Below are 14,034 nucleotides of genomic sequence, written 5' to 3'. Positions count from 1 at the left end.
AGCCTTCTCTTCTCCAGGATGAACAACTTTAACTGTCTCAGTCTTGAGCGAGGCAGGGAAGAACAGGTGAAATCAGGCTACAAGGGGCTGGAAGCTTCCAAAATGCATTCATAGCATCACTTTACACTGCTGTCATGTTCAGCACATGGTAGCTTTTGCATTCACAGTAAGTGCCTCCAAGGCTGCTTCTGCAGGAATGATTCTTTCCTCCTCAAAAGCAGAAAAGCATTTCCTGTCTCTTACTTCAGTCAATGACTCATTTGAGTGAATGACTTGGTGTTTTCCTGCCCTTCTCCTTTACAAATGCAAGTGTGAATGAAATTATAAAAATACAGTGATATGAGAAGAAGGGATTCATTTAACTGCATTGAAGTGTGACGTAAGTAATGAGGCCTTCAAGTCAGGCAAGTAATCTTTTCCAAGTAGTTTTTCACAGCTTTAGCCAGAAATCTTGGAGAATAGAGGGCAGCTTACATAGCTTTGAAAACACACCTAAATGCAATAAGGAAATACTCTTGTCCAAAAGAACCTCAAGAAAAACACAAGGGATTTTAGTGGGAGGCTAAGCATAAGAAAATTGAGGTCAGGAGCCACTTTTTCATATTTTTCTTTACAGTAATTCTTTATTTTAAAACAACTCACTTCAGTTCAGCAAACCACGTAAGAAGTTTAAATCCAATTGGACAGCAAGAGAATACTACAGAAAGCGCTTTATTGATTTGGGATAGATTTAAGTTTGTGCTTTGCCGAACATGAAAGCAAGCATTTGCTTTTCTTTCAAAGTTTAAATGTGCTTGTAGCATAATATCTTGCTGATCAAAGTATTTCTAAAATTTAGGTGCTATCTGTCTGTGAACTTATTGTGAAGGTTTGCAGTGTCTCAGTGAGGGCTTGTAGAATGTTGCTGAGGTTCACAAGGTTTACAAAACATTCAGTTTAGGTGCCTCTCCAGCTCCAAGGGAGTTCTGTGCACAGCAATACAATCATGATTTAAAACGCAGCAAAGTAAAGGGAGTAGCTAATTTCACAGAGTCATTTTTACTTGTCCCCTGGGTCTAAATGCACAGCAAATTCCATTCACTGGTGCCCTGAGTAGCCTATTTAAAAAGAAATTAAGATCTCCTGAAGAGAGATCTTTATATTATGAACAGCCCTCTTAATATGTATTTGCTCTCCACATGTAAGTAGTCTGCAGGGTAGGTTATATGGTGTTTATGTGTGTAGCATAATTAAAAGTAAACACTTCAGAAAGGCTTTACATGAAAAGCCATCAACCTCATCTCTTAAAATCTGTGCCAGGTTTTCCACCTTCCAAGTCAAACACAAGTCCTTGTTCCTCCTAAACAATATCTGATGATATCCAGCCCATTTCTTACTAGGACCATATTGAAATGGTTTGCAGGAAAAAGATGTAGTGTAACTGCATGTCACTATGGGCATTGACTGAAGTTATATAACACCCATACTGCCATGTATATGAAAGAACCAAAGGTTAACGTAGTTATGCTGCACAATGAGCTTTTTCCATCAAAATAGTTTTCCAAGAAAGTAAACCCATTTTATACCCACAGACAACAGTAAGCTCCATTGCTATGAAGGGTACAACTTTTAGTCTCTTACAGCATCCACTGGCCTTGTAGAATCTGATTAATCACCCAAGTTCTAAATTGTGCAATCACAGCTGAATAGGACTGTGCTGATGGACATTAGCCATAACCTTTTCCTTCTGAAAAGTCAAACAAATATCAAATATACAATTCTGATCAGAAATGAAGGATTGATTGCTGGACTGCTTGCTGAAATAATAACTATAGTCTCCATTGACAGTAACTGAACAATAGTTTTAAGAGGTTAGCTTCTTATAGCTTTTTGGACCATTAAAACCTAGAGAAAAGGGAATACGAAGCTGGACATTACAAGATTTATTTCAAACACTTTTTTCCCTTCCTTCTGTTTTCAAGATGTGCTTTGGTCTTCCTCTTTGTGGTGCTCTGACAGTATTGAGCTGGGGTTAGTATTTGAGCTGAAGCAGTGTTTGCTCTTGGTAAAGTATACCAATCATGTGGCTTGCAGAGGTTGAATATTTTTAATTAAGAATTCTAAACAGAACTCAACACCCATTAGTTACTAGTAATAGGTTCTACAACTCATTTCCTGAGCTGCTGCCTTTCTTGGCAGCCTGAAATACAAATAATGTTAGAAACAATAGATGTAATCTAAGTGTTGTTTTAGTAGTATATATGTATATATTACATCAATAGCACAGTACCATGTCTAGGGGATGAAGCAGCTCAGCAGCTGGTGATAAGATATGGTGACATTCACTTCTGTGTTGTTTACTCAAATCTAGCCTGGGTTAGCAACAGAGAAAGGGCATTGCTCTATGACACATGTTCATTTTTTTTGGTTAAACTGGCTGTCTAACAGAGAAACCTTAGAAAATAAAGCTGAAAACTGACCTCAAGAGGTCATCAAGTCCACATCCTTGCCCAGAACAGAACTTGTTAGGTACCATTCTTGACAGATAGTTATTCTTTACAATCTCCAAGATAAAAGAGTTTATAGCCTCCCTAAAAAGTCTTTTATACTTCCCAAGTGTCCTTATTGTTAGGATTTTTTTTCTGATCTACCTGACCTTTACTGTAATTTGCAACTATTCTTTGGTTTACCTCTTGTACAGAAAAAGGAGTTGGTGTCCATCCGATTTATAACCATAATTTTGATAAGCCAAAACTATTGTTATGTCTCTCTCCTCGTTCCTTGTTGTGCATAAAAAACACCAGTTCCCTGAGCTTTGAACGTGAACACACAGCACTGTTAAGATTCTGGTTACTGTTGTGACTCCCTTTATCATTGCTAAATTGCAGTGCCACAAATGGGACATGGCCATTGCCATGTCATATGCCAACCATATTGGTGGCAAGCTGATGAAAGATTAATTTCAATTTGCAGATAAATGGGCTGACCATAACATCTAAAATGTGTCCCGTGTGGTATCATGTCTGAAGTCAATGGTGAAGGGCTGTCAATCCATTGCACATTTTTTTCTGAGCTTTAAATCTATGAAGAGCAACACGATTTAAATTTGCCTATTAAATAGATCTAATTTCTGTGGTTTTTGGTCATTTTTAGTTTGCACAGATGTTGCTTAATGTAAACAATCAGCTGCAGAGATAAAGAAAGAATCATTGTGGGCAAATAAGCTCCAACAGCCTTTGCTCTTTAGAGGAATAGTAATGCTATTGCATTTAGGATCATTACACATTAAGTTGGAAAAAGCTCATATGTAAGCAGTATAATCACTCTTTCCATGATGAAAATAAAAACCACATTTGCAGTTTCAATAAAAATTATGCCAGATAGATGTAGATGTATAGGGTTTGTTTGTTTCCAAGTGAAACTTTCTATACAAAGCCACTTGACAAAATACGGCATATGAGGGGCTGTTTATATTCAGATCTCATGTATTTTGACAAAAGGACCTGAAAAGGCATGTACTGTTGGAAAATGAGTGCTAGAGCCCTCCAGCATCACCCTCTAGTTTCTTGAAAGGAAAGAAACAAACAAACATGCAAACAAACCTTTATTTAATCTTGTGGGGCAATTCTTACCATCATATTTCTTGTATGTTTTATCCATTCACAGTTTTTACTGTAGTTTTATTTTACTTATTTTATCATTAAAGCAACAGTTGCTACTGTAATTTTAAATGGGATATTGTATGTGCAGTTCATTATATCATATAAAATCTGAGGTGGGGGGGTTGGATAATTGGGAATAAAAAGTCAGTTGCTGCTCAAATGTCTTTTAAGATACTGAAACTTCCTTATATGCTTTATGTAATTATTAATTAAATACAGAAATATGCAAGTGAGATGTTTTCTTTCAGCAGTTTGTCAATATATTTAATACTTCTCATTTTAATGCTAGGATAATTTCCTCTGTGCATTCGTCTTCTGTTACATAGCAAAGGATAAACAGCATTGTATGAAAGTAAACATGCAGTGATATCTGCCTTTTTCTATGTAGAGAACTCACACAATATACAGTGGGCACAACATTCATGGTGGACTATCAGGTCCTGTAGTCCCATAGTGACAGTAAATATTTGCACAGTTAAATCCATTTGAATAACGATAGAACAAAGATAATCCGCATGGATTTATTTTTTTCTTTGCAGCTATTGTAGATAAATTCATTTTATATTAATTATCTTGCTATTTTAATCGAAATAAGTAAAATATGTGGGACCTCCACTATCTCTGGTAGAAATTAAGGCTATAATGGGTGCATGACTATTCTGATACCTGTGTGTTAATCAGTTAGCCCTCCTACTATTGTCTCAAAGTGCATCAACTTAAACAGAAAGTGAATTTTCTGGTAACATTTATGCATTCCTCTGCTCTGTAGTCCTCTGGATATACTGTGTAAATAAGTGACATTGTCCAGTTTGACAGATGGAGGACCCAAGCATGGAAATGTTAAGTAGTTGTCGGAAGGCCTCCTTTGGGTCAGTGGCCCAGCAGTAAACACCACACTTCAGGGGCCTTTGCTGAATACTATGTCTTTTTTCTTAAATCCCCATGAAATAACTGCATTTCATCTTTTGTAATTTTTCCACTTTTTTAGGAGAATTTGGAGAAGTGTGCAGTGGACGCCTAAAGCTGCCTTCTAAAAAGGAAATTTCAGTGGCTATCAAAACCCTGAAAGTTGGCTACACTGAAAAACAGAGAAGGGACTTCCTGGGAGAAGCAAGCATCATGGGACAGTTTGACCACCCTAATATAATTCGATTAGAGGGAGTCGTCACTAAAAGTAAGATATGACGGGGATATATCTTTTGCAGGGGAAGCGTCACTGGAGGTCCTTTCCAACTTAAATTATGCTGTGATTCTCTGATCTTTCAAGGAAGAGCAAAAGCAAATAGAAAACTGAAGCATCCATGTTTATGCTCTGCAAACCCTTGCGGAAGTGTTTGTGTTATAACCTTGTTGATATATACCAAATATCCTTCAAAAGAGATAACAGCAGAAACACATAGCTTGGCTTTTGCAACTTAAGTTGTTATTTCCTCAAAAGCAGGAAAAAAATTACCCAATGTGAAAGCACCAGCTAAGCCCACACTGAAGGATCCAATGAAGAACAGTGGTGTTGGAGGAAATTGCCCACAGTGCAACTGCAGGAGCTTCACTGTTTCAATGCTCTCAGGATGGCGAGAACTCAGAAACAGTACCCTAGGTTGATGAGCTGGGAAAAAATGGGGAATAATAACAGTCTGCTTGAAAAAAATAGAGGGAACATGGAGAAGAAGGAGCATTTCTGAAGAACAGTGCAGTTCAGTAATAAACTGGCAGGTTTAATAAACTCCAGAGCTACAAATTGCTTCAAAGTGGCCAAGAGGCACTTGCTGATAATCTGTTAGGAGTCCTGGAGTCTGATATCCTAATGTTTCCTAATTACACTGAAGCAATATGTTCGGCTGTCAACTAAATCATTAGATTTTGTCATTAGCACAAATTAATGAACAGCCTACCTGGCTACAGCAACTGATACTAGTCCAAACGTTTTCCCACATGATTTTCATGCCAGCAAAATACTCCACGTGATATTCAGTATGTACCAGTATGAGGCATTTTAAAGATCCTGATCCCCTTAGTAAAAATCTCAAAAAAAACCCAAAATGTGGAGCTTTAGTTTATTGGTAGTAAAATTTATTTTATTTCTTTGATAATATATATATATATTTACTAACAGTAATTTTCTACATCTGCCTTTGGGTGTTTTTGTTACAGATTTGGGTTGGGGTTTGGTTTGGTTTGGGTTTGGGTTTTTTTGTTTGTTTGGTTGGTTGGTTTTGTTTGTTTTTGTTAAAGTATATTTTTGTTCATGTTTTTGATAACAAATCACCTTCTCTTTTTGAGACAAAAAATAATTAAAACCTCCATCCATGCATGGTACCTTCCTGCAAAAGTAATATATTTGAAGAACCCTCTCCAGCTCCACTTTTGTTAAGATACCAGCAAGTCATAACTGGCATTCCTGAACAGTGGTGCTGGTCCTCAAGGTCCTACCCAGCTTTCCCATGGCAGCCACAGTAGTCTCCTCAAAGCTGCCCAGATCCTGCGTGCTCTTCTCCTTATGAGCAGCTGTTGGGATTTGGTGCTGGTGATGCTGCCTCATTTAGGCAAGTTCTGACTCTTCATTGCTTGTGCTGCTGATTGTCCTCTGCCTTGAGGTGGAAAGGCAGAAATAGTTGGTAGCAGAAAAGAGGTTGCATGAAGTACTAAAACCGGCTTCTTCCATGAGATATAAACTCAGAGACATCAGCCATACTTTCTAAATATCTATTGCAGCATAAGGTGGTAAATTTAATGATCGAAGTCCTGCAGTAGTTATTATGTGGGAGATCACTAAGATTTTATATGGGGTATGCTTAAAAAAATAAAAGAAAAAAAACAACCCAGGAATTCTCTGAGATTTTTCAGGGGAGTGGAAAAAATCAGTAGGATGTTTCCTAGTTCATCTTAGAGGACTCTGCTGGCAGAGAACATTGTTGCCATTTCAATCAGCTGCTTGCAATGTGCATTTCCAGTTTAACTGGGTAGAAGTATACCAGATTTTTTGTTGTTAAGTAGATGGTTTTATTGGTTTTAAGGGTTTTTGGTTTTAAAATTGCATGATGCAAGGTTTTACAAATATAGGCTTGAATTTTGTAGCTTACTACAACAAATTATTTTAAACAAAAAAACCCACAAGAATGTGTCTAAAAATAACTAGTCTGAAGTATGCAAAACCCTATATGTTATGAAGAAACATAATTACAATAATAATGCTTTCTCTGGGTGTGATTCATGAAAGTCTATTTTGCTTGATTTAAATAACAAAGAAGTTATTCTTCAGCTTAGGTCTCATGGTCCCATCAGGAAAGGGCTGCCAGATCTGCCTGTATAAATCCGAGTTATCTTCTGCTTTTCAATGACACACGCTTTGTACAGTCAGAATAAGATTTGCAGTCCCAAAATTACTTGAAATGCCAGCATCAGTCTGTACACAGCTGAGCTAAGATCTATTTTGTTACATTTTGTATTTCTGTGGCACTTGAGAAAATAGTTTAATTGCTGTGCATGCAGGAATTTGTGCATTGCTTTTGAATGTGCACTACTAATTCCATCTGTATTCTCTATAAGTGACTATTAGTAAGTTTGCTACTCAGCTGTATTCACAGTAGACTACTATCTGTTTCGGAGAGGGTGGGAGTGCCAGCTGCCTGTCACATTTAAGTATGAGAGAGCAAGCTCTGAATATTCCCAGCTGAAATCAATAAAAGCCTCAGGGTTACAACACCCTCTCCAGATAGCTTGAATACAGGCATTTAGAAAACTGATCTGGAACTATTTGCTGGGTAAAATTATATGGCATAAATGCAAGTAAAGATAATAATTTCTTTTCTTTAACATTCTATAGTGTGATAGGATGAGAAGGTAGTGGGATTTGGCTTTTCTAAACCAACCTAATATACCATAATATAAAATTAACAGCTGTTCATATTTTTTGATGATAGCTATTAAAGCACACTCACAAGTGTTAGTTTATGTATAGTCAGTAGAGAGTCTGTTGGAGTATTTGCTGGATCGTTCTCAGTGCAGGTAATGCATGACAAACAGGTGATGTGACCTTTTCTTCATTATGCAAATTCTTTTTGACAGGTGGCCCTTAGCAATGATCTAGCTCTTCATACTAAGCAGACCTTCTGAAGCAACTCCTAACAACTGTAATTGTCACAATCCCAATAATAGGACCATTTGTTATGAGGAGTTCTCAAGCTGGGATGGCCGTGGTGTGCCAGTGGGACAACCCAACCACAGTCTGAAGGAGGTGCACTCACCAGATGAGGCTTCAGTCCTGGGCTCCAGTGCAGAATTGTTCCCCCACTTCACACAGATTTCTGTTCTGCCTTTTCCAGCCACTACACTGGTCTCCTGGGCGCACTGTAGGCAGTAGTCTTAATAACCAGCACACATGTTCTGCTTAGTTTACTAATAATTTACAGCAATTTGTAGCCTGTTAGTGTAATAAATTTCAGCAACACTGTTGACACAAGTTGTTATCGTGTATAAACGGCTGTGCTTTGATAAATGAATGCAGAATGTTCTTTTAAAAGTGCACCGTGTTGCTTCAGAGCATATGCTTCTTATTATGGACACGTTTCTAACTGAATGAAAGTAGAATCCTGCACTTCGGGCTTTCTGAGTACGGGTGAGCAAGGCAGTAAGATGGTCTCTTAATACTTTGAAAGACATATATTCTTACACTATTTTCAGTCTTCTGATATGTCATAAAATTGACTTTATACAGAAACCAGGCAACTGTCTCCTGATTTCAAAGTATGTGGATTTCTTACAGAAATTTGTGGGTAGCCCCATTGGTGTCCTCCCCTTTATTTGAATGATCCAGCAGCATTTTCTGTCCATTACCTTTGCTTTTGGGTTAATCTTACACATACAGTGTAAGTTAGGTACTTTTCCTTGTGCTGCAAATTTCTTGCTAACAAGAGTAGGCAAGCAAAGGATTTTTTTTTGAGAGAGAGATTATCCATATCCTATATGATTCAAGATTAATGTTTTGGATAAAGTGTTTGTTCCTACCAGTTAATGGATGACAGAGCCGATTATCCATTAGTGTGACTCCCACAGTACAACACATCATTTGCACAGCAGAAAGAAGGTATTTTAACCAATTAAGCTATACAGTAGGCAAAGGATTTTCTTCTCATTATATTAAACTCATTCTTTGGAATTAGTATTTCTATTCTAAGAATTTATATTTGATAGGAGTGGTATTTTCTCAGAAACAAACAAAAAAGGAGTTGTTACTACTTGCTTTTTTAATGGCTTTCTTGCTTTTGGTTATACTGGGTACCTCTTTCAAGCCTCACACAGTTCATTTTTAAAACCTAAAATGTCACCATGCCTGCTATACAATATGCAGGCCTTTGTCAGGCTTTTAGGGTCAGATGCCTTCCTGTATTATATGTGAAATAATAATTCATCTCCTTAAATAACTTCATGCTCTTACCCACCTTTCACTCTACCACAAAGAGAAAATAAACAAAGCTTTAGAAAATATTATGAAATAATAAAATCCATATGATGATAAAATATTAGCAGAGCAATAACCTTTGGAAACTTTACTGTAATCACATTAATTTTTGCATTCATGTCTGTCCAATGTGTCAGAGTTGCATATAAAATCTTGGTTATAATCTGCATGGGGAAGTTTTGAAAGATATTAGAGGCTTTTCAAGGATGCAGAGCTGTTTCTTTAGAGCATGCTGTTGCCCTGTGAATGCAACGTGTTTGGTTCCCAGCTACGTTGTGCTTGGTAGGAGGGGAGGTTCGTGTTCATAGAATCATAGAACAGTTTGGGTTGGAAGGGACCTTCAAAGGTCATCTAGTCCAACCCCCTGCAATAAGCAGGAACATCTTCAACTAGATCAAGTTACTCAGAGCCCCATCCAGCCGGGCTTTCAGTGTTTCCATGGATGGGGCATCTACCAACTCTCTGAGCAACCCGTTGCTGTATTTTACCACCATCATTGTAAAAATTTCTTCCTCACATCTAGCCTGAATCTCCCCTTCTTTTAGTGTTGCCACTGATCCTGCTGCAGTGGGCATCAGGACTGCCTGGAAAGAGGGCTCATCCCCAGCAGTGGAATGTGGCTGTGTTACAGCTCAGCTTTTCTTTCCAGTGCCTTATCTTACTTCCATTGTGCATCTTCCATCTCTATCCCCACCCCCAACATTTTTCTCTGCTTACACTGGGAAAATGCTGAAGCTCTACAGTTTAAATGCATTGTAAATACCCTCCTGAGGGAGAGGGTTTTTTTGCTGTTGCTTCCATGTAGGCTACTTAATCTTCCCCATATCATAGTATCTGAGGAACATATTGGTTGTGCCCATGTGGTAGAGTACTGCTCCACAGTCCTTGCACCACTACTCTGGAAACTGCTACTCCTTCCACAGCAAGTGCCCAGTTCCCTTCCAGAGTGAACCTGAGGACAAATGCATGGCAAAATACATCTACTTCATTGCATAAATTCAAGGGTTGTATGAAGAATTATATCCAACAGTGACAGATAACACAAGAAACACTGAAAATGCAGGATGCTTCACTCTGTTTCTTGGGAATTGAGCTGCTAAAAATCCTATCAGTTTATCCTGAAATGACTGTATTTCTGTTGTTTTAAGTGGTGGTACAATTATGTTGTGGATACAGTTGGTTTTGCAGATGCATCTTTTGCTTTCTTTCTAAATTTTAAATTATCCTTGGGACTTGAAAGATATGGGTGCATTTCTGAAATTCATGTTCTTACTGATCATTACGTATTCTTTTTAAATGCCTGACCCCTGCCATCTGTTCACAGGTAAGCCAGTTATGATTGTTACTGAATATATGGAAAATGGGTCCTTGGACAGCTTCCTACGGGTAAGTACAATGGAAAACTGAAAGGTGCAGAACTGGCTCTACTTCTGAATTAGTTTTGAATTTACCACCACTCTACTCTGACTCATCATCAGCTCTTGTTGCTTGACATTTCATTATTTCCATTTGGTTTTGTGTGCAAGTAGGGATCTGCTAGTCCATTTTGACTGTTTACAGTAAACATTATTCCAAAATGAAGAAAACTTTGGGTTTATGAGTATGTCACATCTATTAAAAAAATTCTGGCATGCAAAAATGAAAATAGTTTGCAGTTATGCTTATTGGTTGGCAGCCTCGAAGTCTTACCAAGAGATCTCCAAAGTGAATGGATTTGTGGAAATTTTTCAGTAAACCAATAGTACTGAGCCAAGAGCTGTTTCTCTAAATGTGAAAAGTTTAGGGAATAATTCCATACCTCAGGGTGTTTGAAATGTTTTGCTAGCAAACTTTATTGGCCTGTTTTCTTTCCCCAACCTTAGACATACTAATACTGTTGTTGATTTATCTTTGTTTTCTGTCAAAGTTGGTAGTGAGCCTAAAAAAATTTAAACGCTCCCTGTGTCACCAAGATTTACTTGTGGCAAAACAAGAAGTGTAGCAGAAATGAAATCCCATCTGAGGGGAAACACTAGTTTAATTTTAATTTGTTAGGGCAAACTCAGCTGTGGCTGAGAGACTACTTTGGTTCTGCCACGGTTGAGTGACATTATCCCCCAAATTCATAACACTGAACTAGACATTTAGCCCCAAAAGGGGATATATTGTCAACCTTAGTTTCAGTATGTACTATATATGTTATGATGTCCACTGGAGCATGTAAAATACATATGAATAATGTGTCAGTATATCTAAATGAAATATATCTGTACTGAACTATATATATTTTGTTTAGGCTTAAAATTCTTGAAGAAAGCTCTGAGGAATGAAGAATAGTTTCTGACTGTACAAAACAGTTGTTCAATTGTTTCTTTATTTCAGTGTGTTTTTTTGGTTGTTTGTGGGGTTTTTTTTCTCTTTTTTGTTTGGTTGGTTGGTTTATTTTTTGTTGTTTTGGTTTGCTTTTTATTAGTTGTGTGGAAACATAGATAAGAACCTTGTGACTCATTAATATCACGTGCAACTCAGGCCACATAACCCTGCTATAAAGGACTTTTAAAACTGGTCAGTTTGATTTCCTTATTGCCATTGGAAGGCTGTCTGAGCATCTCATTCCTTTCATGGTTAGAAACTTTCTTCCTGTTTCAAACTAAATCTTCTCCAGGGTCTATATACATCCTCTTGTGTTGGCTCTAGTTAAAGAAGGTTTCATAACAGGGAACTGCTAAAAGAGTCTTTTATAATAATGAATTTCTTCATGAAAGGGAGTTTTGAGTCACTCTTTAAAGCATCTGCTGTGCCATATATTTGCTTAATGTTTACAGTGCTAATATTGCCTCTAAGCTTATTAATCAAAAATGAAATTAATGCAGTCATTCTTGCAGGCTCATTCGTGTGAGCTCACCCCACATGGCAGAACCAGGTCCCATGTATTTAATAAATTTCTGGGAGAAGCAGCAGGAAGAGCTGAAGAGCTGCCTATGGTGATAAATTTACAGCACTGGGTTTACAGCACTGGGGAATTCATTTGAGAGCACTGGGATGTAGTGGTGTCCCGTTGTCTATGTATCTATATATCAATATCAAAGCTAGATGTTAACAAACAGCACTGGTAAGAGCTGGGAGATTTAATAAGTCTAGAAGTAGATAATTAGAAATGTATGCAGCTATTGTTTTCTAGGCTGTCACAGTATGATTAAGTGATTTTTGTGTTCCTGAAGTTGAGGAAAATTTTGAGGAGTGAGTTTAAATTTAATGGAATTTGAAAACCACTGAATCACATCAGTATTTGCTTTTGTTAGGAAAAAAAAATGCTTGTGTAATAGAAAACTTTCATTAGTCCATTGAGTAAGTCTGGGATTTTCACTAATTCCTATGGCCTTTCAGGGAAGTTGGACATCTGTTTCTCTAAAATCCTGGCACTCCAGTCTCAGGAGCACACACAACTTCAATTTATATGCTGCTTTCACACAGATCCCGTCTAGGAAATCAAAATTCTGATGACGACAAGAATGGGAAAAATTGATTTTTATCTGAATTGAAAATCTGTCCCCTTCCCTCAGGTGACTGGGAAATTATCCTCCACAGACCAAAGTATTTCCATGTGTGGTGTTTAAATCATGACCCCTGACTCGTGAGCTCTTCACTTGAAGAGCTTCCAGGATCATTATCAAAAATCTGTGCAAGGATGAACTTAAACAATCTCTGAAATTACATTTCAAATGTTTTCCAGAAACATGATGCCCAGTTCACAGTCATTCAGCTAGTAGGCATGCTGCGAGGGATCGCATCTGGCATGAAATATTTGTCAGATATGGGTTACGTCCATCGAGATTTAGCTGCTCGTAATATCCTCATCAACAGTAACTTGGTGTGCAAAGTCTCAGATTTTGGTCTCTCTCGTGTACTGGAAGATGACCCGGAAGCTGCTTACACCACACGGGTGAGTTTCTGTGTTTATTTAAAATTCGTGTTGATTGTGTGTGGTTAGACTGAAATCTGAGGGAGTCCCCAAGGCTTACGCTCTGTGTTCTAGAGGCCATCCAGTCTTGCATGCCAAGAGATGTTCAATAAAATGTAAACTCATCACAGCTATTTTTTAATTTATGTATCAGAGAAGACAGAAGGAAAAAAAAGATGGTTTCTCCTGGTAGATTTTTTTTCTTAAAGTATGCAAAATCCTTGACTCAGTTTCTGCTGGATGTGTAAAGGGGTCAATACTACTGGTAAGGCCTGAGTTTGTTTGGCACACAATAGTGTAAGACTTCATATGTGCTTTGAGCAGGTTTTGTTACACTGATGATCTAGCTCCCACCTAGTTAAAAAAATTCTACCCAGCAATAATTTTGTTTTGTTTTGTTTTTGTTTTTTTACCTTTTTGTCTCTGCTAGTATGGTGGGAGATATGTCTGATTGGAGCATAGTGATATTGCTGTTCTACAACGGTGTATGAGCTGTACCTGCTGTTGTACCCCTACCTAACTGAGTAAAAACTTGAGTAAAACAAAAAAAAAAGAAAAAAAAGAAATTTTGCTTAACAATGTAGTAAACCTCCTGTACTTTTTCCTCCCTATATCATACATACAAATTGGAACCCATCTCTTGAAGCTGTAATGATATCAAGAGGGAGACTTACCTCTGACTTTCATCCTGAGACAGAGAAGCTTTTATCAGATAGGGGACTTCCCATGGTGTAGGCTGCTGCTTGCTTCATTTTTGGACTTCATCCTTCCTGAAAAGCTACCTGGAAGCTACAGTGTTGACTTAGAGCCTTAGGAAAGCCACAGTGTCTTCTAAATACAGCCTTTCTGCACCTCTTGTTCTCACTTGAATAATGCTTCTGTTTTATTGTGGGAACCTTGAAGGCATACATGTAGTTTTGTGTATATAGATATTACACTGGGATGTCTGTCTGTTCACTTTAATCCTATTGCAAGTGGATTTTATTAACTTTAGA

General features: G+C 37.7%; 1 protein-coding gene across 2 annotated transcripts in view; it reads left to right on the top strand.

Moving 5' to 3' along the window:
- EPHA3 (EPH receptor A3) overlaps positions 1 to 14,034 on the top strand; it is a 228,999-nt gene that overhangs the window by 186,373 nt on the left and 28,592 nt on the right. For both annotated transcript variants that reach the window (XM_082076386.1, XM_082076385.1), the window contains exons 11-13: positions 4,630 to 4,815; positions 10,424 to 10,485; positions 12,812 to 13,021. In XM_082076386.1, the coding sequence (XP_081932512.1) occupies positions 4,630 to 4,815; positions 10,424 to 10,485; positions 12,812 to 13,021 (458 nt within the window). The remainder of the gene's footprint in view (positions 1 to 4,629; positions 4,816 to 10,423; positions 10,486 to 12,811; positions 13,022 to 14,034) is intronic.

This window comes from Streptopelia decaocto (assembly GCF_964273445.1).
Source record: "Streptopelia decaocto genome assembly, chromosome: 1".
NCBI lineage: Eukaryota > Metazoa > Chordata > Aves > Columbiformes > Columbidae > Streptopelia > Streptopelia decaocto.
The sequence above is the reverse complement of the archived record's forward strand: the minus strand, read 5'-3'. Positions and strand labels throughout refer to the sequence as shown.